Source organism: Tetrao urogallus (genome assembly GCF_951394365.1).
Source record: "Tetrao urogallus genome assembly, chromosome: 5".
NCBI classification, from domain to species: Eukaryota; Metazoa; Chordata; class Aves; order Galliformes; family Phasianidae; genus Tetrao; species Tetrao urogallus.
In genome coordinates, this window is record NC_136818.1 from 21,320,602 (window position 1) to 21,348,225 (window position 27,624).

At 36.1% G+C, this 27,624-nt stretch overlaps 1 protein-coding gene across 3 annotated transcripts in view; it reads left to right on the plus strand.

Moving 5' to 3' along the window:
* The window catches only part of DENND1B (DENN domain containing 1B), a gene marked incomplete at both ends in the record, with an annotated part of 137,111 nt that overhangs the window by 65,921 nt on the left and 43,566 nt on the right, over nucleotides 1–27,624 (plus strand). For all 3 annotated transcript variants that reach the window (XM_079536254.1, XM_079536255.1, XM_079536256.1), the window contains 5 exons: nucleotides 1,560–1,613; nucleotides 4,642–4,752; nucleotides 18,100–18,200; nucleotides 23,856–23,901; nucleotides 25,389–25,490. In XM_079536254.1, coding sequence (XP_079392380.1) covers nucleotides 1,560–1,613; nucleotides 4,642–4,752; nucleotides 18,100–18,200; nucleotides 23,856–23,901; nucleotides 25,389–25,490 — 414 coding nt within the window. The remainder of the gene's footprint in view (nucleotides 1–1,559; nucleotides 1,614–4,641; nucleotides 4,753–18,099; nucleotides 18,201–23,855; nucleotides 23,902–25,388; nucleotides 25,491–27,624) is intronic.

Sequence of the window (27,624 nt, forward strand, 5' to 3'; positions counted from 1 at the left end):
CACTTAAACTTAACGAAATTTGCGTTTTCTAGTTTTCCTTTTTTACAGAAGACTTTATACGAGACAGCAACTATTAATTTAGTATGTTTTTCATGGTCATACGCACCCTCCTAAGGGAGTTCTCAAAGATGTGCGAGGACTCCATACCATGTTATTTTTGCTGCTTTATGGTTCTTAATGGCTTCAGTAATGCATCCTTGCTTCTCGTAGCTCTAACTTCCTTTTTTGTTCAGTGAGTGAAGTATTACTTACTTCTTAATTATGAATAATTACTAGTCCAAGTTATTAAATCCATTAATCAGAAAATGTGTCGTTGAATTTTCTGCACTCTTATTAAGTACAGAAAACAATTTTCTCATCTAAGAATGTACTCTTCTCTTTAAGAATGTACTGCATTAATCTGAGTATTTTCCTATTCCTGACTAGAGAAAAGACTTGACTTTTTTTTTTCCTGTTGATGTTTTAAAAAAAAAATCCTGGAATGTCTCGTGCAAATGCAGTGATGCCTTTTTTTTTTTTTTTTAAAGTTAGTGATGGTTTTTGTTTTTTTTTTGTTCTTGAGCTATTGCCAATTGATCTAATATGTGGAGAAAATTTTCTATTCGATGTATCAAACTGGTTTAATAAGAGCTTCCTACACAGAGTATATTGTATTAATGTATTTTTTTGCTTGAACACCAGACACTATCTTAGACTTCTTTTTTTGTTCTGTTGTATCTTTTTCAAGTTTGACTTAAACTGTTTTTGTGTTGCTAATAATGATAAAAAATATGCAGTATAAAAGCAGAGATCTTAAGAAAAATTTAAAAAGCCTTAAAATAGCAAAAGCTAAAAATTCAATGGTTATCACATTTACTTAATATCTACTTCAAGGTTTTTTGTCCTTCAAGTCTTAGACTAATTATGGAAAATATCTTAAGATTATGGAGTTAAATCTGTATTTGACTACTAAAAGCACTGGATTAAGGAGAACAATTTAAACTACATCTGTTTTCAGTTTAGTGCATTTTATGTTTACATTCTAACTGGCCTCAAACATAAGATTATAAAATTGTGAATGTTTTTCATAAATGATTGTGGAATGTCGAGCTGTCAGACCTTGGATTTCTGTTAGCACATTTTGGATTTGAAGATGTTTGGAAAGAGACAAGACTGCATATTAAGCAATAATATTACCGTTCTCATTAATTGTCATGTAAATGATTTTTCCTTACTCATTGTAAATTTATATTTTGTTCTTTAACATTTATTTTTGTGCTTGAAATTTTTAAAACCAGTGCTGAAGCTACTCTGACATGAGACATTTAAACCTGGCTTAATTTCATTCTAACAGCACCACAGTGTTTTGTTCACTTGGTTTGTGTGCTGTATTAAGCCAGAAATTGTGATTTCATGATGTGATTTGCGTAGTTATTTGTCTGGTAATAGTAAGAATCCTACTGGAAACCTGGCTATTTGCTTAAACAAAGATGGGGTTGGAAATCCTAAATGTGACATATTTTAAAAATAATTTTGATTGCTGTGTATATAAATTGTTCATTTTTTTTCCCATTGATTAGCACTTGTATTTCATTACTCCTGATATAACTGGATTGCCAACAATCCCTGAAAGTGTAAGTATGCAGTTTCTTTTTAAGAAATTTGGAAGTATAAGCCTCATTCTTTCAATAGGGCTGTACTCTGCTTTTATCAATAGGTGGATTTTTCTGTGACTGTTTTTAGAATATGATTGATGTCTATTATTATAACCTTTAGCTAGTAAAGTTACTCTTGCATGCATTGTTAAAGCATTGTACATTTTTTGAGCATTACTGTCTGCCTTTTTTTTCATAATTACTTTGTTTGCATTTATAGGGGTTATATATGCAAAACATTCTACTTACATAGCTAGTGTTGTTTGAATATCTGCCCTTTAAACGCTGCTTTGCTAAGCTGCAAATTTAGCTATCAAGATAGGCAGTTAATTTTTGTTTAAGAAGGCGTTGTTTCAGGCTTTTAGAAAACATACTGTACCTGCTCATATACGGATGGTAACCGTACACCAGAAATAATTACTGTTATTTTTTAATGAAGGCTTTCGTTCTGTAGAAGCTGATTTCTTGGTAGTGCTGCAGTACAAATGCAGAATGTCAGATCACGTCCTCGATGATGTGTTTAGATAGAAGGTATTTAATTGGTTACCTAACTTTCTGCTTTCTATTTCTGCATTAAATTGGGAATTCAACAAGGCTTTATAGGTTTGCATTTTTACACTTTCACATGGTGACTTTCTTCTGAAAGTTAGATGTTTTGGTGGCTGTGGTGGGTAAACTGCAGTACAGACACATTGTCTCTGGGATGCAGGAAAGGTTGGGGAGGAAAGGCAATGGGGCCTATGCACAAGCATAGGCTGAGAAGTTCAAACCTGCAGGTAGTGGGAGGTTATTCCTAGCAGGGCTTAGCCCAGTCCTGAGCTGGTGGCAGGGGACCCTGGGGAGATGCTGGAGTCTTGGGGTAACTCAGAAGTCTGTAGGAAGTTGCTGCATTGAGATGAAAGGGCTCAGGGTGGGGAGTGGCTCTTTGGTCAGGACAAGGATTAGCTTTTAGATGTTTATTTTCATATTTCTCTCTTCAGATTGAATTCCACTGTTTGTAAGAAATCTTCTGTTTTAACATATTCTTTGGTCTCCTACTAAAGCATAGCTTTGGAGGTTAGGAGATATTTAGTATGTTCAACTTGAAGAAAACGGGGAGGTTTCATTTCGAGTTTCTGGGTGAGTGAGGTTCTTGCAGTGGTATTGCTGTGGATGTGCTCTGCTGATTCTGGGGAAAGCTGTAAAGTAATTGTCAAAGTGCCTTTCTATACTATTAATGTTTTTTTAACTCTGTTTATGAAATACACCCTCTTCCAGTATCCTCAAAATGGCAGAGGATAAAACATGTAGGAGTTAAGAGGTGAGATAGATATAGTAAATCAATAATACAGTGACTTTTCCTTGTTCTTTGCTGTAAGTTTCACAAACTTCTGGAGCAATATCTTTTCAGCTCTAATGCAGACATAACTGTGACTGACTCCCAGAGAAATGTTGTTCTACACAAGATGGCCAACTTATTTACCACGGCATGTGCAGAACAGAATGAGCATGTCATTATCAACTAAAATATAAAGGCTGCCCTAGATAAGGGGGACTTAAATTACCTTTGCACATCAGCTTCTGACAACCCATTAAAGGGGATGCTTGGAGGACCAGAATCTTTCTAAATGCTGCATTTGTGGCCCTTAACACTCTCAATTCAGCTTCCAAATACCTATGCAGGATGGACCCAGAGTAACTCCATGCTCTGTGTCTTTGAATTAATAATACATTTACGAGTTTACATAAAACTGTTTAATTCATTGGATCATCTGTCATTTCTTCTAAGAAATTCTCATTTAATATTGAAATGTATCTGAAAAGGAATTGAATCTCCTGGTCACCATCCAGGTTTTCCCTCAGGTTAGGTTTCCCTAGTTATGGCCTACAAGAAACTGGAGCAGCAGCTGCTCAGCAGTGGCTCTGGATCACACAGCATTCCCTGCATTGTTGGTGGCGGCCATGTCACAGTTCTGAGCCTCAGGAGCATGTGCTGCCCTCAGGCCTTCATTCTTTTGTCATGCCCTCACTGTCTTTCTGGGATAAAAGCCCTTGCTGTCTCTGCTGACCCCACAGCTAGTGTAAGCTGAGTTTCACTGCTCCGGCTCCTGTCCTTGGGCTGGTACATGCCAATGGTGGGCTCCTGTGGGGTATGCTGTTTCTGAGAGGTCAATGGAGGTTCTGGTTGCAGGTGTGGTAATGGACATGTGAAGTTAGGAAATCAGATGTATACTTTGTATGTTGTGAGGTGAACTGGTATATTTTTGTACCTATTCTCCAATAGTTGTGTTTGGTGTTTTTCTATGTGTTTTTGCGGGTGGTCTTCAGACTAATTCAGAACCTGTATTTCTGTGGTTCTGTGCCTCACAGAAATATTAAGTTAATCTGGAACACAGAGACCCACACACCTGACACACACACCCTTTTTTTTTTTTTTTTTTTTCCAGTTCCCCCACTTTTATATAATCTGACCTATGAATAAAGTGTACTGGTGGCTTTATTTTTTGTTAAATCCCATAGAGGTACACTCACAACCTTCTACTACAGCTGGCTGTTTTTGCGCGTTTTTCTTCCCAACAAGCTGGTTTGTTTTCCTTGAAGTAGAATAACATGTGCTCACCTTGGGAAAGACTGGCAAAATGTTGTGGTTTTATTGTCATAACTATGGCAGAGCAGTTACTGTGGTGCTGGGAGTTCCGTTCCTGGCTGGAAGTTACAGTTGCTAGCATACATTGCTATTGATGTGCTATATTTTTCGGTTGTTTAGATTCAGAAAGTGGACAACTCTAATTTCAGAAGCATTATCAAATAATCTTCAAATCATCAAAGTAATAGCTTGTTCCAAAGCTAGATCATCACTAGCCTTAAAATTCTATTTCTATTTTTAGAGCATATGCATTTTAATGTAGATTTCCTTAATATTTTTTTTCTACCAATTAATTGGTCAAATTTTCTGGTATACAGTGTATTAATGTTTTTCTTAGCTACCATTGGCACTATATTGTTAACATCCTATTTATTTAAACAGAGAAACCTCACTGAGTATTTTGTTGCTGTGGATGTGAACAACATGCTGCAACTTTATGCCAGTATGTTGCATGAGAGAAGAATCATTATTACCTCGAGCAAACTAAGCACTGTAAGTACTTCACACGTCTCCTTTTCAGTAGAATATATTGAACGTTTCACAAAATGACCTACAGACCTTTGTGGTTTTAGATATGTTCCATGTGTACTTATAAGACAATATCTACATACTTTTCTGATATATGGTTTTAGTCTGGCTCTTGAAGTACAAAAGTCTGATTTATATAAGGCCTACTCAGATACATTAAGTCAGGTTAATTATTTTCCTTATCAGTAGATGAGAGTTCTTTAACTCTCCTGAGCTCATTTCTGTGCCTTCTAGCCTAAAAAGAATTCTTAAGGGCTATTATAAGATCTTTATTATTCACTTGTGGCTTATTCCATTGGAGCTACTTGAAAGAAATCAAGGGGCCACAATAATAGCTGCTATCCTAACCTGGTAATAGGTAGATTCATCTTTCTTAGAATGGCTTGGGAGTGCATACTGTAATAGCTCTGATTTGGAGCAGCTCTTCAGACTTATAATAGCATACAACTCAAAATAGCATTTTATTATTAATAAAGGATTTAGACTACTGCCACATTAGATGTTTTTTTCTTTCCTTTTACCTGTGTAGACTGCTTAATAAAAGAATGTTGCATTTCATTTTGAAACTACATATAAATATTCAGGTGTTAATTTTGTTCTAATATTTTCAGAATTTAATGAGGCTTTAAAATCCCCTGTATTTTGAATATATACCAAATATTAATTTCGCGTTACTATGAGACTGTTGCTTTATAAGCTACTTTTGTCATTGGTTTTATTTGCTACACAAATTATTTGGCTTGTTAAGATCAGTCCTTAAAAATACCTTATGTTTTTCAAAAGTATCCATAAAACACGTTGTTTTATGTTGTTTCTATTGTGGGAGACCAAAGTTCTATTTCTAAACGCTACTAATTCTGCTACCCAATAAGTGAACAATTATTTTCAACGTATACACACAAGTTTGGGCATACTATTAAAAATTTGTATTTTCCAAGACATGTGGATGCTGATTTCCAGTAAATGTATGTGTATAAGGAGTGAGAAATGTTGGACTGTAAATAGTGGATTAAAAGCCTTTAACTTCTTTTGAGTCCAAAGTAAACTCAACAGAGGATTAAGAACCATCATGAAAGGCTGACAGTTTTTACAATTCTAGATATTAGCAATTGATTAACACATATATACATAAATAAATTTATATATTATATTCACTGTGATTCTTAACATTGTGTATATCTAAATATATAGTACACATGCTATATACAGTATACATAATCCATAAACAAATATATACAGTATATGCTATATATAAAATACATACTACATTAATGATAATTTGCGGAATGTGGAAATAATTAAGTCTATTAATTAGGGAATGAAAGAAACATGAGGTCATATAATCAGAAGCCAAATGAACAACTGTAAAACTTGCAAAATGAGTAGTGAATGAATATATTCAGTCTTTAAATTAACGTACTGTGATATATCTTTTAGGCACCAAAGATTTTACTCTATCTTATGAAATTTCCATATTCTTTCTATTATTTTCTGTGGAACTGGTCACGAGAAGAATTGGGCATTGCAGTAGAGTAATAAGGTGACCCTAGTGGGCATCAAGAATTTCAAGGGAAAGCCTCTTCAAAGAACCTGACTTGGTACAAGTTCAGGCAATGCAGTAAAAGGAAACATGCAATTGATTTGTTTTATTATTTTTTTGCCAGTTTGGGACACATCTTGGTATGAAAAATGAAAGAAAAAAATATGCCATAAAAAAAAATACCCTCAACTGTAACGATGCTTCAGCCAAATCCCTTTTACTGCTCCGGCAGTGAGAAAATAGGAATCATGATGGCAGCTCTGTGCCTTTGGAAGAGGGTCCTGCAGGTGGGCATGTGTCAATGTGCCTCGCAGGATTTGCAGTTGTACTCTCAGCCTACATTTGGATCTTTTTAAGGCATATTGTTGTTCAGCTCAACATCTCGGCTGGCCTCTGTTCCTGTGATGTGACAACAGGAGAAATAGTACCAGAATTACACTGTGTTCATGTACACCACCTTATTTCCACTTTCAGATTCCAAATGACTTCATTCTGGTTATTTTTTCCAGTCTTCTAATATTATGTAAGTTGAATTTAAATGAAATTGCTGCTACATTGTGTAGCATTTTCAATACAGGACTAGGCAAAATTTTTCTTACAGAAGTGAGATATAATAAAACAAGTGAGTAGTGCTGGCTTATCAGGAGTTTCAGAGAGAATCTGCTTAGCATTTTCATAAACAGAACAGGAGTGACGCTAGGCTTCCTTCCTTACAGAACAGTAGAATTTAAAAATCAAATAAAGCACTTCTCAGGATCTCCTGGAAGAATTCAGTTGAATAGCTAAGAATCATTCAATATTTTTTACACGTTTCTTCTTTAAAATGTTGGAATGCCTTATACAGTACAGGTAAGCAAATGGCATGTGTATGAGCTCTATGCAGCAGATTGTTGTGCTGTGAGAGTTGCACTTCAATATTCCTGAAATACAGCTTGATATATATAGCACTCGTTTTGAAAGAATGATCTTTGCTAAGTGCAACTTTCTGTTAAGGGAGTTGTGCCTTATCTCTGAGGTTAACTGAATACCAAGTGTTTATGTCAGTTCATGGGGTTTGGGTTGTGATGTCACCTCCAGTTATCACTTTTGCTTTGGTTCGCTATCTCAGAACAGGGACTGATAAAGAGAAAGGCATAATTCAAGGCCATGCTTAGTTTTTCCTCATCCTTGTTGAGGGGAGGAGAGAAGTGTAGGGAGAGGGGTAGAGGACTACTCTGTAATTTTAGCATTGTTGCCCTGTGAATTTCATGCTTTCGTTACTTCAAGTATAGGATCAGTCCTGGGAAAAGACAAAAGGGAAAAAGAAGGATGCAAGGATGCTTTTTTAAAAAGGTATACTTCAGTGGAAAAGGGAAATAAAGAAAAAAAGTTTCTTGCATTTAGTTATTGAATAGTAATTTAAATTTTTAAAAAAAGATAATTACCAATTTATCTAAGAGGCTTTGATTCAATTGTCAGCTTATATTTTATTTCAGCTAAGCGTTTGTTCTTTTGTAAGCATTCCATACTTACAATTGCCATGTAGTTATTGCATCTGTCTTTAAACTCTGTATATCCTTTTAAATACTCCTTTGATGGAGATATTTGTCTACTTGCCATACCAATTACTACAAACGTAGAAGTGGAAACTTCCCACTGCTCCTTCCTGTAATAGCTTCTGGGTCATTATTTGACCTAAGTGTTGGTTCTTTTATGAGCTTGACTTTCCAGCCCCTTTAGTAATGTGATTATCACCAACCTCACAGCTTGCTTTAGGCTCAGTGTTAGAGTAAGACAGATTCAGCTAGCCTGAGGATTATGCTCTGTAAGATACATTTGCAGCAAAAATTGCCATTTCTGGCTTTTGAACGGTAAACTCAGGAAGAGAAACAAATTATCTGCTTTGAAACATACGAAAGAATGAATGAAACAAAGGAATTGATTTATTTGCGGTGCGACTGTTGTTTCATTTTAACTGTAAAAGGAAGATGTTTCCTAGATGCCATACCGTATATTCTTGCACAGCACTGTTTCCTCGCTCCTCACAACATCTACATGTATTCTTGTTAGGTGCATGGAGCTGTGAGAGTTTCAGTACAAATAAGTTTTTAATTTAATCTCACTATAAATTATTAAAGTGCTGGGGAAGGCTTTTCCAGAAAGGCTGAACTACAACATTGATTTTATGCATGCTGGAGGCAGGCCCTAGATGTTGAGGCCCCAAGTGCACCTGCTGTGGTAGTCTACCAGAACATCATACCATACTCTCATGTATTCAAAGCAAAGGAATAAATCATGATTTTACAACAGTGCATCAGTTGACTTATTGCTGTTTTGTGACCAGAGGTAGGAAGGATTGCTGTTTAAAGCCATGTCATCGGTTCTCAAGTCACTCAAGCATGAAAGCTTGTCATATGCCTCTGTAATTGTACCTCACCAGCCTTTCTCTAACTAGTCAGCTGGGGCTGTGCGTTTTGTCTCAAACACCCAGCTGGCCAGTGTCTGACAGGAGCTTTCTCATCATCCTGTCAGTAATATGTTAACTAGAGTGTATCTTCTGCGGCCTACAGTGGCAGGTGGAAAGGATGCTACACTTTAAAGCAAATGTCTAAACGTTATCTCTATTTTGACCGATATTTGTTTTAGGTAATACGAGTCTGATGTGTCAGAGCACTGTGGCTGCAGTGTTCTGCTTTGTGCTGGCTTCATTGGTGCTCCCTGTAAGAAGGAATGTATATGTCAGTAAAAGACAGATTTCTTTTTTTATGTGCTGAAAGAGCACTGAAAATCACCTCCATGCAATGTACGCTTGTTGTAGTATTTTTACTGTTGCTTATATGTGAAGAGAGCTTTGTGCAGTTCACTCGGTTGTGCTAGTTGGTCTGAGCAGTAGTGTTCTTTGCCTCCGCTGCCTTTTTGGGTACAGTTGTGCTCTCTGTGGTTAATCAAGCAATGGGAAGTTGAGAATGCTCCTTGGAGAACGTGATGCAGGTGAACAGCTGAGTGGGGGGCCAAGCAATTCTCACTTGAACACGTTATTTTTGTGAGTCATATCACACCTTTTACATCTAACCCAAAACCTAAGACTCTGGAGTTGATTCCAAAATCCGTTTGTCCCAAAACAGCACTACTATCAACTGATTCAGAAGGCAACTGCAGTGTTTGTCTATTTCTCGCATTTCATTTAAATTTTCTTTGTGGTGTATGTGCTGCAGATTGCTGGGTATACTTAAAAAATGAGCCAAGAAGTGCTTTGTGACTGGGCCAGATAGCTGAGGTGTGATTTTAGGAATGCAGTGCACGTTAGTGTGGAGCCTAGCAAGATACAGTTCTTTTGTTTTGTGGTTTTTTTTTTTTTAATTGGTGTACAAAGCTGGCTATTTATGGAGATGTTTCTCTGCTGCAAAGTAAAGATCCAAAATAGTGAAAGAATTGGCTCTCTACAAGCCTTCCAGGTTGGGAAAACAATGGCATTGTATTAGGAACTGTTATACAGCTTAGTGACAGCATCACGTTTCCTTATGCTGATGTGATACTCCCAGTTCTAACTCAACCACCTATAGCTACAATATGTTTTTCATTCTGCACTACAGCGTAGTTACAATTTTATCTGAAAATGTACATTGTTTCATAGATTGATTTCAAACAATGCTATCTGAGTAATTAAAAAAATATAGACTTGAAGTGAAATTCTTATCTCAAGTTCTTGCGAGGTAGTACATTGTGGGCAGAAATGTGTTAAAGACTAAATTTATTTCTTAGGAAATAGAAACGGGTAGGAATTTATCACTAACTTGCCAAGCAGCACAGATATTCTGCTGATACTTATTGAGCTCCCAGAAGTATTGTTAGAATTCATTTTGAAATGTTAGGTCAATTAGATCATTCGGTTTGTGCACAGAAGGAGTGGTGGCATTTAATAATTAAAAGTTCAGGTATAAGCAGTCTAAGATGAACTGGCCAGAGGTGAGATAAGTTGGCCAGAGGTGGATGCTGTGAGTGCAGCTGGGGTCCTATCAGTGTATGCTGCTAGCAGTGGAATTATGCGAACAGGGAAGGGAGATGTCAATATGGCATCAAAATGTGGTTAGGATCTACAGCAAGAATTAGGAACTGGAAAACTCTCTTTTTTTGGAAGTTCAGAAAATCTGCAGATTGCTATTACTTGTCACCTTGTGTAAAACACACAGCACTGTATCACTGGCTGTCATTTAAACACAAATTCTGTGGAAGGAAAGCATTTTGTCATACAGAGTGATCTATACATTCATTTCAAAATAAAATTTTCACTTTTTCAGAAAAAAAAAGAAGAAATCCAAGATTCAGATATAGGCAAGAGTTTCTTTCTCTTTCAATTCACGTGAACTTTGGCAATTCAGTAAATTCTAGCAAACAAAATCTCATGTACAGCTGTGGGTTGGGCTGCATGAAAATGGGATTTGAAGGGGTCCATATGCTGGTATGGATGACCAGCACTGTCTCATGTGAGAAGAGGAAACATGAAGATGAGTTACAGAAGAGTATGTGAATGTACTGCTAGCTCTCTGTTCTGGTATGCCATTATGACAAGGCTTTTTCTTTTTCACATACTGCCTTATTGCTTTTTTTCTGAAATTCGCCGTTGGTGAGATGAATTATAACATAGTGGTTATCTCTAGTCTTGCAGTAAATAAGTTGTCTGTCAGTTATTCACAAGGAAGCTGTTCCCTGCTGCTTCTTAATTAGTGTATGGCAGAAGAACATACCATGGAGTTACTCTGGGGGAGGAAATGTTAATAAAAACTATTTTCCTGGAAACTTTTCTTTCAGAAGCAAGGAACATTTGCAGAACTCCCTTATTTTATGAGAGGATAGCTCTTCCTATATAGAGAGTCATAAAATAGATGAGGGAAGAGAGGTGGAGTTATGAGATGGTCAGAAAAAAGACATAAAGATGTATAGATACATGTTCTTCTGTCTTTTTTTGAGAGAGAAGAGGTAAAGCAGGTAGGAAATGAATGTTAAAATGAGAACAAACAAGTTATTAAGAATATACATAGATGCTTAAGAAAATGAGGGAACTGAAATTAACATGGTGGAAAAAAAGCATAGATAGTTTGTTATAGAGAAAATGAGTATCAGTAGGAGGTGCATCAGTTAACCTAATCTGTAACGTGGTGGTATCAAAGCTGATATGACTAACTTCCAAACATTTCTTTTTCTGCATAAAACATAAAAACAACAACAAAAAAAACCTTTGGAATGGTGAAATTGAGTAACTGAATAGTTACGTGGCTCTTCCTATGCAAACCACACCTACTTCTGTATATATGTACCTCAGATTATCCATAAAAGTGCCTGTAGGTCCTCAATGTAAGCATAGTATGCTTACACTGATGATGCTATTCCTTACTGAGTTTTCCTATGTCTACTACCACTTCAATTTTATTTTCTGCTCAGCTTCTGTTATTGAGAAATGTGTCATTCTTGAAGCCATAGGCAAGGAACAAACTGTGTCTTCAGTCTTTTCCTTTACAAACTAATGCACAGGAATGATGCCATAATGCTGCTTTGTGAATCAAGAATTGCAAGAAAAGAATGAAATTGATTGTATATGAAGTGCTGTCAAATTCATGAACAACACTCTTCTCTTCCCTTTCCCTTTTCTAGAATAAGGATAAAAGGAAGTGAATAACACTAAAATAAAACACCAGAGACTAGCTTTTAATATTACTCTCTTCTCTGTATTTCATTTTTACAATGGATGAAGTTAAAATTTTCATCTGTGGGCTAGAAATGCTTCTCTGTTCTCTCCTTTATTTGAGGAAGAAGTGCTGGGGGCCTCAGGAGGAAAATACATTATGGCTCACTTAAGGCCTTCTCTTTTTTCTTCTTTGAGGTTATGGGGATGGCAGATGGGAAACTGTTAGCCAGGAGCTAAATTAAAGAAATGCATGAGAAGTGGCTTTGGTTATTATGGCTTGGATAGTACACTCTGGTCTCTTTTGCTGCTTAATTTTTTTTTTTTAATCAGTGGCTTCTGTCTTCTTTCCAGTGCCAGCAGAGTAGACTAAGTGTATGATTTAGTCTGACTATATATATTCTTTAGAGCTGGGGAGGGTTATATGTTCTGTACTACAAAATGGTCAAAGCAAGGGCTCCCTTCCCATTTTTAATTCCCAGCAGTCTTCACCTGCCCATTCAAGAAGTGGATGAGAAGACTTGTTTTAGCAAGCATTAATTATCTGTTTCAGGTTGGGGCCTAATTTCATTCTTGACCAAATGAGATTTAGATATGGAGGTCACCTGTGACAAAGTTGATTATCTTAGGGATTTTGATAAAGAAGAGATGCTTCCTTTCATCTGATGAAGGCTTCTTCAGAAAGAGCCTATTGCTTTTACAGGAATTCTAATGAGTGCGAGTGCTGGGGTAAGTGCAGTAAGAGTTGGTCCAGGTTGATGGCAGCTACCGAGTTAGGAATGGTGACCCTCTACATCTTATTGCTGTAGGTATAGCTAAGTAGATGAGTTAGCAGAATCTTTGGCATCTTTCAACATATGCGTGGTCAAGGCAGTGGGAGGGAAACATTTCTTTAGCCCAGTGGCACTGTGAGGGAGGAGGGAGAGAGCACTCCAGTAGGCATTTCTGGACATGGTGTTGACAGAGATTGACAGTGTTCGAAGGCTTTTCAGGAAATGGTTTTATCACAGTAATTCTTCAGTTACTTACTGTAGATTTTGAAAGGTTGTACAGTGTCACGGGTTAATTTTACTTTGTCTAACTTCTGTTGCCATTTTTGGCTTTCAGACAAGATTCTGCTAATCAAATTCCATACTTCTAGCTTTTGCACTGCAATGTGTGCAAGACTTGTCACCTGTGCTCTGCATCTCTTTCTACCTTGGGTTACTGAAACTGCTTTAAATAAAATTATTTTTTATAGGAAGTAAGAAGTAGATTAGAAATAATACTTCTATACAGGATACAGAATAATTGTTTTCATATTATTCATTGAAATTGTGTAAGTAATGGGTGTAAAATAAACATAATATGAGTGGAAAATCTTTGTTCTCGATATATTGCTCTGTTTTTTTTAACAAAAAAAGGTACTCATTTTAAAATCAACAGTTCATTAATAAATTGAATATTGGAGTAGCAGATACACACACTAGAATTATTATAGGTACTTGGGGGGGAAGGTGGAGCTGCTCTGAAGTGGGTAAACCTGCTTTGATCAAGGCTTGAATTAAAGCTGTTCAGACCGTTCCTGTTCAGCACTGTGTAAATTTTGAACAGTCTTTCCTGAGTGGCAGCTCAGTGCTGTGAGGAGAAAGGGAACTCCTTGGTCTCTTGGGGATTTGTGCATCATCTCAGCCTTGCTGGTAGTTGGTATTAATCAGTTAACTGTCACCCAATAATGAATTTTTCTTACAAACTTTGTAATGTGTTCTTCCACTGTTTGGAGAGACCATATTATCTGCTCACACTTAATTCTGACATTTTTATTATTTTTTTTTAATGAGGAGAAGGGGAAAATGATTGTGCTGGAATTGCTGCAGAATTTTAGCAAAAACAATGCTTGCTTTCCTGGCCATGTGGTGAAAGCTGAGATGGTGATGCTGACCACAGTTACCAGAAGAGACCTAAAGCTGAAATTTTCAGTTGTACTCTAATGTTAATAAATTAACTGATAGAATGGGACACAATTTTATTCTTCTCAAAACACTGGCAATTCAAAATTAAATTTTAATGGACTCAAGTTGTTTATGTGATTTAAAACCCCTTTGTTTCAACCCATTTTTAATATTACATTAAATAAAAGTTTCAATCTGGAAGAAATTGTTTGAAATAAAGAAAAATATTCTAAAGAAGTAACAAATGCTGGAGACATACTGAAAGTTCTGTTCAATATTGACACACTGAGTTCAAAAGACAAAAGCTTCATTTAAAAATCACCAGCCCGTTTTGTAATGGGCACCTTACAATGCTGGTAGTATTCTCCAATGCAGTGGACTCTAGGTGTATATTCCAATGTCATTCACTGCTTCAAACCAGGTGATAAACTATCAAATTTGCAATATGTAGGCCCTGCAGAAACATTCTGCTCTCAAAAATTTAAGAATGTTTAGCGTATTATAGAGTTGAGCACTGATTTGTGTTTGTGTGTATATAAATACAGCAAATTTTATGCAAGTTTTACTGTAAAAGCAATCTGAGTTCCCTGCTGATGTAATCTCCAGTAGTCACAGGCTAAGTAGGAAAGGTTTTACAAAGCTTTGCAGAGAATCTTGTGATTTGGGTTAATAACTGCCTGTCCTGAAAAGGAGATTTTTCAAATCTATGCTGTTTCTCTGAATAATTTGTTTAAAAGTGGATCATGACCAAACAGGCTCCATGCAAGTACCTTTTTCCATAAACAGTGCAAAGGACTGTTATCTGGTGAGGCCTTTTGCAGAAGTGCTTCTCTCCACTCAGTCAAGTAACAGAGGCTGGTTTCTCCACTTGGAGCTTTCTGCCTTGCCTTCTCCTATATTGGCTCCCTGCAGGTGCCTGTTCCTGCTTGGCTCTTTTCCTAGGCATAGCAGCTGTCGGATATCTTCTCCCCAAATCCAGTGGTCATCTCTGTAGACCTCCAAGCACAGATAGAAGAATTTGGAAGCTCACTACCTGTGTGTTCACTTGAACTACTTGCTTTGGACTTGCAACATTATTCCGAGATTTGCAATATTCTGCATCTCCTTAATATGTGCGAAACTGACAGTTAAAAAGATATGTTACTTAAATAGCTGGTGCCTTTCACTGTTGAAACACTTAAAAAGAAAATTTGCCAGAAAATGTGTTTTGATATGAGATTGGTAATTATCATATCAGTATTTGCTTAAAGACAGAGTTGGCACAGTATTTAAAATGTCACACGGTTTGAAGAGTAGCAGAATCCCTTAGCCGCTTGTCTTGGGGGCTGTGTACAGCAGGAAACTGAAGCATATTCTGACCATGTTAAAATATTTGGAAATCTACTGCAGTAGCATAAATGGAAATTTGGAAAGGAGGCGTTAGATTGAAAATTGTAGGAAATAAGGGTGAGGGCCACTAGAGCAAAATATTGATGCATAAGTAATCTTTACCATTCCTCCTAGAAATGCTCTTTTTTTTTTTTGTTTTTGTTTAAGATGCTAAATGTCAGTCTGAGTGCTACACCAAAATACAGATTCTGAAACAAAAGTTAATAAAACTTCTATTATTTTAAATGAAATTGTCCCCTTTCTCTGCTAAAGCAAGAGCTAAAATACAATACAGACATAAGACAGAAAAATATTTCTTTATTCAAATTGTATCGTCATGCTAATTTATAATTTAAAAGCACTTATTAAGAGGAGGAGGTAGATGTATACATCAGGGGGATCACCCATGTAACTGTATGCTCAGCTTCATTTCAGTCTGTGATTGAATTACACCCTGATTTTTATATATATAGGTAGTATGTGTAGGTAATCGTGATTTGAAATTTATATTCTGTAAAGACTATTATGCGGTCATTATGATTACTTGGAGTGAATATGGAATTATTAAAGGACCAAAACCCATGATATTGAGCTTGATCTACACTATTTGTAGTAGAAGTTGAACACAGGAGGGAAAGAATATGAAAATAAAGCTCATAAATCCCACCATGTAGAGAAGAGGTAAGTGTTTATTAATTTCATCCCTCAAATCAATTAATTCTTAGTCACCAAGCTCTAATTATTAAAACAGCCTTTTTTGTAAGTCTGAACGGAGAGTAATTGCAGCTGTTAGCTGTGAAGCTAGGAAGCGAAATGTTAATACGAACCGACCAGTTTAAGTAGGGGATGATGATATCCTTGGCTTCCTGCAGCAGAGCTGTCAGGCGCGGGCCGTGCGCCGGTCAATGGTGACATCCCGTGTGTCAGCGAGCAGCCTCCCGTCGCCTTAACCCGCAGCTCACACCGCGCTCAAGCTCCAACTGTCGAGTGCTCAGGTCCCTTGGTACTGCTGCAGCTTCCAGCTCTCCTGACTGGCTCATGTTTCATTCTTTGGCAATTTGCCCTAATGATATCCCTTAGGAGCTTTCAGACCCTCTTCTTTTCCATATTTAATCGTGTTATATTAATCTGAGTGCTGAGCAAACTGTGCTGCACAAATTGTAATTGTCCCTGATTTCTGCTGCGGTGTTCTTCTAATGATTTTTTTCTCCTTTTTAGTGTAAAAATATATATACAAAATTATAGCGTAATTTTTATTTACAGGAGTAACTGTCTAAGTCAGCCTGGGTGTGAAAGCTTTAACTGCTGATCTGTTTCACCAACAGGGACGTTTTTTCCTGTAAAATCCATAATATTTTAGCACTTGCTACATAGGCAGGATTTACATTTAACTTTTAGCTCTTCATTTTGTTACTGTAAAAGTACACATCTAATAAAGGGCAGCAATAATCAAGTTAACCTCAGACAGTAATTTTGTTGTGATGTAAAACATTAGGACAGTCTTGTCGTCTTCTATAAGCTTGGAGTCTTCTGTGTAGGGCATTTCCTTTGTGTGTGCTTCCATGCTCAGCCTTCATTAAGCGATGCTGGTAAGTAAAGCAGGAAAGCAGAAGGACAATATAGCATCAATAGCAGAAATTGCTCTCTGGGTATGACCTGCCAAACCTGTAAGAGACTGTATTAAATCTTATGGCTGAGTTTCTTATTTTTTGTTTCAAGCGGAGTTCTTATCCTAGTTGATCTCGAGTAAGGCTTTATTTATACGTATGAGTATGTATATGAATGTGTGTGTATATGTATATAATTTTCGTCTTGTTTTTAGTATTGTATGTGGTGGTTATTGGCTGCCTAATTTTGAACATGATTTTGATATTTTCTCATTCTGTGGTTACCTACTAACATAAATAAAACAAACTGATTCCCTAATAATAATGCCGTACATGAGAGATGAAACCCAAGTTCTTAAGGTATTGCAGATTATTTTGTTTGCTCAAGAAGTGAACAAGACTTAGCTCCTCATCAATTCCATAGTGATGCTTTGTTTAAAAATTAACCAGAAAACAAGCAAAAAACGAACTAAAAGCGTACAGAAACCAACAGAAACCAGCTGTGTCTACGTGACCGTTTTGAATGGAAGCAGATTGTAACTTCTCCTTTCTTGGTCAAGGAGTTCTTCATCTTCTGGTGGTGCTGGCTGCCAGACTTGCCAGTTTCTGTTTTAGGAACCAGGGAAGAAAGGCAGAAGTTTTTGAAAGTTGTAACGCAGTTGCATTACCATCACAGGGAACGTTCTTTTTAGATTTATTTTATTTTTGCAAAGGTAGTTTGGAAATAGAGTGACAGATTTAGAATTGAATTCTTCTCGAGTGCAGCACACTTGTGTGGCTTCATGCATGATCAGTTCCCCTTGTTCCAAAGAGGAAGGTGGGTGAGTCCCCATGCTGCCTTTCCAGCCTGGCCCAGCTGGTGCAGCAGGGCTGTATTCGTGCTGTGCGTGTGTGGCTGCACCTGCAACTGTTGATCATGACAAGCATCAACAACTGCATGCTGCTTATCTTTTTCAGATAAGCTGAGAAGAGCTGATTTGGAATTTAACTCATCAGTCTGACTTCTTGGGAATGTTGTGCATATATTAGGTTTTTTCATATATGTATTTAAGCAATTAAAGTAATTAAAAATGCTATCATATGTGGTTTGAGGACGTGAAGTTTCTTGCAGATACAAAAGTTATTTTAAAATGTTGTATTTTCTGTTTATTCTTCATCTTAGTTTTTGTTGCTAATTCTGTGTGTGCGGTTTGTTTTTTTTTTTAGTTAACTGCTTGTGTTCATGCATCAGCTGCATTATTGTATCCCATGTATTGGCAGCACATTTACATCCCAGTGCTTCCTCCGCATCTCCTGGACTACTGCTGGTAAGATTTAACCTGTTATCTTCACTTCTGAGATTCTTACCTGTCTTACAATTCGAAGTAACTCATGAGAACGAGGTCTACTTACGTGACTAAATGCGCAGGGTCTGATACATGAAAACACTTCAGTCAGTGTCTTGAACAGAGATATTTCAGTATGCTTTTACATGGTTTTTGAATTGCTGTCCTGATTACTGTCAACAGAGCATCCAAGAATCATGCTTGTTATAACAGTTCATGTATCATTGGTAGAGTTGTCATGTTCAGTAAGTTAAATGTAAGTTTTATAGTTTTCATTTATTTAATGTTTACATTAACTTGAGATAGGTGATACTGATAGCAGCATTCAAAAAACACTGACTGATCTTTCTGGAATTAAGCATTAGTGTTTTTAAGCATCAGTGTTTTTCTTAGGTGCAAGGAATAATTCCGTGTCTGTGCTTTAGGCTCATCCAGGTTCAGGATCATATTCAACACTTAGCCAAATTTGCTTTAAATCTCCTTTTTATACTTAAAACACTGGAAAAGGCCACTTTTTGAGTGGCATCTGATCCTTTAAGGGATGATGTTTCCTTTCAGAAGGTCATTACTCATTATACCAGGCTAATTTGAGGTAATTTTCAATTCCAGGTATTTGGTTTTTAAGATTTCAGGCTAAAAAAGGATTTACTTCTGTTGACAGTAGTACCAGTGTTACCAAATGAGCTTCCCTTAGGGAACTAATATAAGAGTATCTCTCCGTGGAGGCCTTCACTTCAAATAGATGCTATGAATCTGTGGTGGATAAATGAACTGTTTAAAGCCATTTTAGAGATCAAGAATTATTATAGACAAAACTTGAGTCCAAGTCAGATGCGTACCAGCCTAATTCTTGTATTTCTGTTAACGTTTTTTCTTCACAGAAATAAATTATGTTTATGCGCTTATGCGCTTGCAGGGCTTTTTTTTTTTTTTTTTTTCTGAAACCTGTAAATATTGATGTTCGATTGAACTCCACCCACTCCACTGAACTTCTTGTTTTGAAAGAAATTCTCATTACATTTCCTCAAGTCTTTGATATTTTTCCTCTAGTTTTCAATGTTTGTCCATGGTATAACTTTGTCTAGGATGATTCCTATACTTCATCTGTATATTATTATTTTTTTTTTTTTAACAAACACCCCTTCATGCATTGCTTTCAACAGTAGCTAAGCCTTTCATCTTTAATGATAGTTTTCTTCTGGAGAAACTCTGTCCCAATTTTTTCCTCCTAGCTTTGATAATATGCACCAAGATGGGGATATAGCTTGGATGTATTTGCTTAGTTTTTGTATTACTTGAACTTACTGCCAGAAGCTTTTTATATTCTTCAGTATCATCTATAATTGCTGTTCTCAGAAGGTAGATCAACACCCCTTATTTAAGTTGTACCCTGCCGAGTGCATCCTGAATGCTAGAAGATTTTTTTATTTGCCCTCCTAAGCACAGATGATGTTTTGAGAAATAATAATGTTAGATGCTGTATACAGCTCCCTATGATGATGATAATACTTGAGACTCTAGGTCGTTATGGCATGACCTGAGAATTTTTTTTTTACTCATTAGAGAGAAGCATGTTGTTTCTTAAATTTGTAAAACTCATTTATATCTTCTTTTCTCTTTCACTACGTGACAATAGAAGTGGAAAAAAAGTTTCCTTTTCTTGTTGTTCGAATGGAAACATGAAGTTCACAGAAGGAAATGCACAATTGATGAATTTACTACAGTAGCTACAATTCAGACTTTTATTAGATTGTTAATGTTTTCATGATTCTCTGATCAAGTTTGGTTTGAATGGTTCTTTTCAGAGATAGCGTGGAATAGTGTAATAAAAGCACAAAATACCTTTTTTCTTACTTCTCTGGTGTCTAACAGGAAATAAATGTTTTCCTCTTAGCTGTATACTATGCAAGGTTAGAAAAACTTGATGAATTTATAGAGTCAAAACATACATTAGACCAGACTTAGTGTGTGGTCCGAGATCAATTAAAAGTGAATGAAATAATTTTCTAAATGTTTTTTTTCATATTTTCGTTTTGATATTTTTGACAGAGTAATTTCTCTTATGAAAACCTTTTTTCCTCGTGAACATAATGTATTTCTCTGCTTAAAGACTATGTTGTTTAACTTGCACGTTGAGATGTCTCCCACTAACTCATTCTCTTAGCATTGTTCTGGAATGATAGTAAAATAAACAAAGTAGAGGATTATCACTTTGATAATGTTGGCCATTTGATGGGAGTATGAACATGTTTAAACAAAGATAAAATACATTTAAATTTACTTCTCTAAGTAAAGGTCCTGATCCTGCAGTGCACTTTGCACGTTAATCATCTAACATGTTTTGTGAGAAATCCACCTTTTTTGTTTTTAATGAGTTGAACTATACATTTTAAAAATTTCCTGAAGATAAATGATGCAGTTTTATAGGGGTTAGAATTTAAGAAATTAAACTGCTTGGCTGATACGTTTTGTGGGTGTGAAAAAAGCAAAGTGCATCTTTGAGTTAAATCTGCACCAAAGCACTTAAATTCACCCACTTTCCTTTGTAATCAAAAAACCTCTTTGGTTCTATCAACCAATTTCATGTGAAGACAGGTTTTAAATGTAATGACAGTCCACCAATGTGGAGTGTTACGTAATCCAAGTTGGTTAGAAATAAGTTTCCTACAATGTATTCTTGAGCAGCATGTTTTCTAAATACAGTTCTCTAAGTATTTTTTAAGATCACTTACTGAAGTGTACAGAAAAGATATTCTGAGGCATCCAACACAGGAAAGAGATGGAGCTTTGGAGGGAGTCCAGAGGAGGGCCGCAAAGATGCTGGTGCTGGAGCACCTCTCCTAAGAAAACAGGGTGAATGAGCTGGGTTTGTTCAGTCTGGAGATGAGAAGGCTGCAGGGAGACCTCATTATGGCCTTCCGGTGTTTAAAGGGAGATTATAAGCAGAAGGGAAATCAACTTTTAATAAAGTTAGGTATTGATAGGACAAGGAGAAATGGTTGTAAACTATGGGAGAGGAGATGACGATGGGATTTCAGGGGGATGTTTATCACTGAGAGGTGCTGAAACAGGCTGCCCGGTGAGGTTTTGGGTACCCCATCATTAGAGGTGTTTAGGGCCAGGTTGGATGGGCCCCTGGGCAGTCTGGTCTAGTACTTGACCCAGTAGCTGGCAACACTGCCTCTGGCAGGGGCACTGGAGCATGATCATCCCTGACATCCTTTCCAACCCAAGCCGTTGTATGATATGGTTGCATTCATGCAGTGAAGGTCTGGCATTCAAGAGAGCTTTCAGAGGAATTAAGTTTGATCATTCTTATAGTAATTATATTTGAATAAAATCAATTTTTGTAAAGGGTAAAGCACGTTATTGAATTTCTGTGTAATTTCTGGGCAAACTAAGTTGCTGATATGAGTGTATGACAGTTTAGTCTGTAGATGATAAAGTGTCTGTTCTGCTGATGCTGTGTTAAGAATATAAAGCAATTAGAAAATTCAAGCTAGGATTGTAGCATTTCTTATGTGATTTGATATTTCCTGAATTGGGGTATGTGCAAGTCTGTTTTCATGACAGTAGGACAATTATTTTCCAATTAACATGCATGTTTTGCGTAACATAGTAATTATTTTAGGAAATGATGCTGTAGATTAATAATATTTTTTGTAATAACATGCATAAGCAAGTGGAAAAATTGTATAGCAGCTCCCAGTAGTACCACAATAAACAACTTTACGTACATTTTACAAAAGTATGGTGTTAGGGCTTCAGAGTCCAGCAGTAACAAAACTAATTCTTTGCTGAAAATCAAGTTGACTTCCCCATGCCTGCTTTTCTTATTTCATGCATTTTCAAGATATGTTTATCTAATTAGCTTTGTTCTGTTAACTTTGAAATTGGAATGGTGTAGCTGTTGCTTTGTTCTGCACACTACCCTTTCTAATGACAGGTTTATTAATGGAGCAAATATCAGCTATTACAAGTCAGTACAGGCCTGGTGAAGCTGCTAGAAAAGTGTGCATGAAATACATAGGTGATATAGCACTTCTTTTCATTGTAGTTTCTCCAGTTTGTGTCACTTGTAACACTGAGGTGCTCTGATGTGATGAACCTGTGGAGGATCTGTTTTGCTCAGCATTCAGCAGAAGAATCTGCACTTACGCGCCAGCCACAGTTGCTCACATTTGTTCACTCAAATATATTGCCTAGTGTCAGACACTCTTGAAATTATAGTGTCTTCAAGCTGTCTAATTCCTCACTGCATATGAATGTATGTGCATCTGCTCTGCGAGCACATTCTTGGAGAGAAACCCATTTGTGTTTTCATGTAATTTGTGTTTAGTCTGGAAGGCATAAGGCCCTAGCCTGGCTGTAGCCGTCTCAGATTTTCAGTATCGGGCTAAGAATAAGACATTGCAAAGATGTGGGAGTCTTCATTTCCCTTTTTGGAAGTCTGCACACCACTGCCTGAGAGCCTTAAGCAATGAGATTTTGTGGTCTGTCCAAACCTCTGATTTTTGACAGTGTAGATATCTTGAAAACTCGTTTTGATCTGTCAGTTACTTTTTAGATCGTTTTGTTTTCATTTGTTTCAGTCAACATTCTCTTGTGGGACATTCCTAATGAGTACAATTGGATAATCCATAGTGTGCCCAGATTTTTCTACAATATCAGTGGCCGTAGCCAGCTGCGTTTGCTCCTCTTGCAGAGCTGGACCTGCACTGTTGAGGTCATGGGAAGTGGCCCAGGGGAGCCCCGCCTGGGCTTCAGGAAGTGGGTCCCTGAGTGGTCAGTGCCTCGTTAAGCTGAGCTAGGTGATCGGATTGATACACTGCTCATATCTGTGGTCTTGCTTTCAGATTATTTTTCAGTCTTGATTTTTCTCTCTGCTCTCTTAGTATTTCATTTCTTACAGACCTCCTTGAACTGATCTATCTATTACTCGCTTCTCTGGAGAGAATACTTTTAGTAATTTCAGAGCATAAAAAAGCACAATGATGATTATTTTTTTCTTTTAACACTAGATAGTGAATATATTTTTTATCAGATTAATAGACAAAAGAGAACATTATAGAAAACAGTGAAAATTGATCTGATTAGTTTACTTTCTTGCTTGCATACTGCAGGAGGTCTCATTGCAGAGGCTCTGTGAAGAATGATTCCTTGTCTCATGCAAATTGGAAATAATAAGCTTGCTGTCTTGGGTCATATAAGATATTACATGAGATATTATATGAGCACTGCAGAAGCTCACTGACACCACATTCTCCAGAATTTTAAAATTATTGTACTTCAGGCAGCGGACAATTTTCTCCAATGGGATAGGATTGCTTTCACTATAGTAGCCATATAGAAGTCACTGAAGTTAGATATGCAGGAGGATGAAGCCTTACACACCATTTCATTCATAATTCCTCAGTTAGAACTAGTGTCATTTATTTTGTGGTCACCTTTACTACACTGTAATAATGATAATAATTTCTATCAGCTAGTAAAAATTTCAAGAGCACCTGTATACGTTTAATACAAGCTTACACAGTGAATATTTCCTGGAGACCAAATAAGCTAACTTTTTAAATGTTTAAAGCTACAAGTGCTGCTGTAGCTAAAAGATAATTTGATTTTCTCTTTTTTCTTCAGTGCACCCATGCCTTATTTAATTGGCGTCCACTTAAGCTTAATAGAGGTAAGTTAACTATACACTTCTGAGTAGTGATAAGCATGAGATGTGTGTATCATAAATAATAATGTCAGTGAAAATGTTTCAGAAAAAAATCTCCTATTATTAGGTCAGAATAACAAATGTTAAGCTTCAATGTTTTAAAAAGTGAAGTTGTCCCTATTTGAAATGATACTTTTCGAACACTAAATTGAAAAATACAAGCTCTACATCATGATTTGTTTCTGTGCATGTTAGCTATCTCAGTGATACTATTTTTTATGTTTTTGTTAGAGGTTCAGCAACATTTCAGATCTTTCCAGTAATAGTAATTAAATTTATTTCTGGGTCATTGCCAAGTGAAAGTCAGCATCCTTCTGATTCCTCAGCTCACTTGTGTTCTTCTTCCACTGTAAATCAGAATCCAGCATTCATCCAATAACATTTGACTTTTATTTTAGAAAACAGAAAATTTTGTCAAAAACCAAAAGCTTTTTAATACTTAAACATACAATAAAACAATGGATCTCACCCAAGTGATAAATAGAAAAATAAATTGTTTTGTCTCTATTAATTACTGTTTGATGACACATGTCAGTCTGTCTACATGCGTAGTATGATTATTATGCAGTGTAGGTAATTGATCCAGGAACTGTTTTATTCTTCTACTAGCACAATTTCTGATGAAGAATTCATGTTTGTGAAACCAACAAGGTTCTCCTCCTATCTGAACCTCTGGCAAGTTTGTTTCCTAACTGTAGGCAGATATTCTTTTCTCGTTGACCAAGCAGCTATAATCTGTGTGCATTGATAGTAATATATTGACTAGGATATTTATTTAGTCAGAAAATGACAAAACAAATACACTCTGTAAATGAAATCACTGAAATCCTGATATTATTTTCTGACCCATAATATTGCATATTACTGTAGGACCATACATAAAGAGTTTTATCTGCTTTTTTAAAAAATTGTTCTCTCAAAGGAATAAATTGTTTAATTCTTACTTGCTAGTCAAATCCATTGACAAAAGAGTATCTTTTGAAATGATAGTAGACGTCACATGGTCACATGAATGGGACTTACATAAATCTGAAAATAATTACTTTGCTCTATTTTCTTCTGGTTATATGATTATTATCCTACCTAATTTTCACAAATATGAAAGAATGAAATGTTTTTAAAAGATATGTATGTGTGGGTGTGTGTACATATATGTATAATATTGTGCTTAACAGTTTTAAATAATTCTCTGTTTTCAGGAATTAATTTATTGAATACTCTTGTATTTCAGAGGTTATTAATATAACCATAGTGTTTGATGAGAAAAGTATTCTAATAATCTTTGACTCCTATGTCTAATTTACAGATCCTACATGTGAAAGCTCAACCTTGTCTTTGTCAGTATTATTCTTCAAAAAATCATAATTTCTATTCCAGCTATTACAGTAAAAAGGCACTTCAAGGAGGATGCTGTAGTAAATTTTTTTTTTTGTATTTTTTTCTCTTTGCAGAGAGTGAAAAATAGATCACTGGAAGATGTGGTTTTGCTAAACGTTGACACAAACAATCTAGAAAACCCTTTTAATGACCTGAGCAACCTACCCGGTGAAGTGGTGAGTCTTAGATGTTTCTTGGAGTTTCTCTTTTGTATGGATGCTTTTTCTGCCTGGTTTTGCTAACTGCTGTTAAAGAAATAGGGGGGGTAAAAAGCAGCAAATGTAATCCTCTGTTTGATATTTTACATTTCTGACAGTTGAGGAGATGCTGAATGGTACATCATATCCCTTATTGTAAAAGTAGGATCATAATTATAAAGCTAGCTGCATTCATTAGGCATAGCTGCTCTAAACGCAAGAGTCTCTTCATCTCATCTTAATCATTATATTACAAAGTAGGCATTTCTGTCTGCCTAGTGGCATGTCTTGCAAAAGAACGAGAGAGTTTTTGAAGGCAAAAAGAAGAAGGGGGCCAATTATCAGCTTCTTCTTCCCTGCCACCTGCCAGCGTTTTCCTTTTAATTAATGATCTGATGGCACTGGTCAATATAATAAGAAATGCTTGTACAGTTGGGGTCAGAAAATTCAGGCTTTGATCTTCTTCAACTTTGTGAAACATTTATTTGTTTTCTCTAAATTATTTCAGTTTTATTTTAATCTCTTCTATCCTGCTGAGGGCTGCACGAATGAAAACCTATACTGTTTGTCATTTGCTTTGGCAGAGCAAAGACTGCTTACTTAGAATTCTATTTGTAAATTAAACTGCAAACCCAGTTTGTCATAAAAGACATCTGATCCTTTTGAAATGACGAAAACTGTCTTTTGTCTGTAAAGGATGATAAATTAAGTGCCAGTTCTTTCTGGACTTTGATCTTGCAGAGGGTCTCCCCCTCCTTTTTTTCCTATTGCCTATAGGGGAACATGTTCTGTATATCATTTTATATAGTCAAAAAATTCACCTACCTTCAACAGAGCTCTGAAAAAAAATTATTTTAAAATCACTGTTTTGATTATTTACTTATAGATGCACAAACTGTTGTCAGCACAAAGAATTTTTTATCAAAATTTGAAATCAAAGAGCTACATTTTCTGAAATTGTAAAATCATAAAAACAAACTGTCACAATCGAAGAAAGGCACTGATGTAACATACTATTTTTGTCACTACATACTTTGTTTTTGCTGATAATTTGTATGTATTTGAAACAACAGAAATCCAACTCTTGATGATTTTATTGATGTAAGTTCCCTTTCATTATAATAGCATTTAAACGTAGACTTTGTGTAGCTCTTCTGGTCAGTATTCCTCTTGATTCAGTATCAACTACAGTTCAGTAATGTGTAAGAAACTGATTATATAAAATATTCTGGAATTATGCAATTTTATGTTGATGTATGAAAAAGTGTATACATATATACACATATACATACACATAGATGCACAGGAGTTTTGAATGTGTTGTATTTTATAAGAGCATATGTATTTTATGAGAGTAAACTTGCATTGTGTTGGTGATTTTACTTGATTTTACTTTTACTTGATTTTTACTTTTACACTTATTCAGTGTGAAAGGTTGAGGTTATAATGTTATGGAGGCACGTGCCTCTTGTCAAATAATAGCTGGAGGTAGAATTGAGAATTAGGCATCATCGTTGGTCACATACTAGAGTAGCTGGAGGTCCTCTGGACAAGTGGAAATGAATCTTCACTGAATGCAAGCTCTCATTTTACAGATGCATACCAAAGTGTTCTCTAAATGAATATGCTAGCATGAAAAGAGTAGAAGTTACAGTTCTTCGTACTTTTAGGAGTATTTTCTTCCTCAGGATACATATATAAAGAACTACTGTTAGTGAATTTTGTCTAATGTGCAGACTATACAGTAGACTTCACTGAAGAAAACTGGGGAGAAAACAACAACAAAACAACAGTATTGTGTTTTATGCAAAATATACTCACAGAAGTTATTTTAGGATTTTATAATGAAGCTTCTGAATAATTTAATCTCCTTCTGTATTTCAATATATAAAACAATTTAATTAAAAATTAATGGAAAGCAAAAATTATAGCTAGAAAATCTGCAAACAAAAGACAGAGCTCAGGCTTTGGCACAAAAGAATGGCAGAATGCTTATCCTTCTGTATTCATCAGGGACAATGCAACTGCTAACATCTGGGTTAAAATTGTAAGAGGTAGGAGTGTAGAGCCAAAATGGCATGCTAGACTTGAAACATTAAAGCAAATGTCAGAT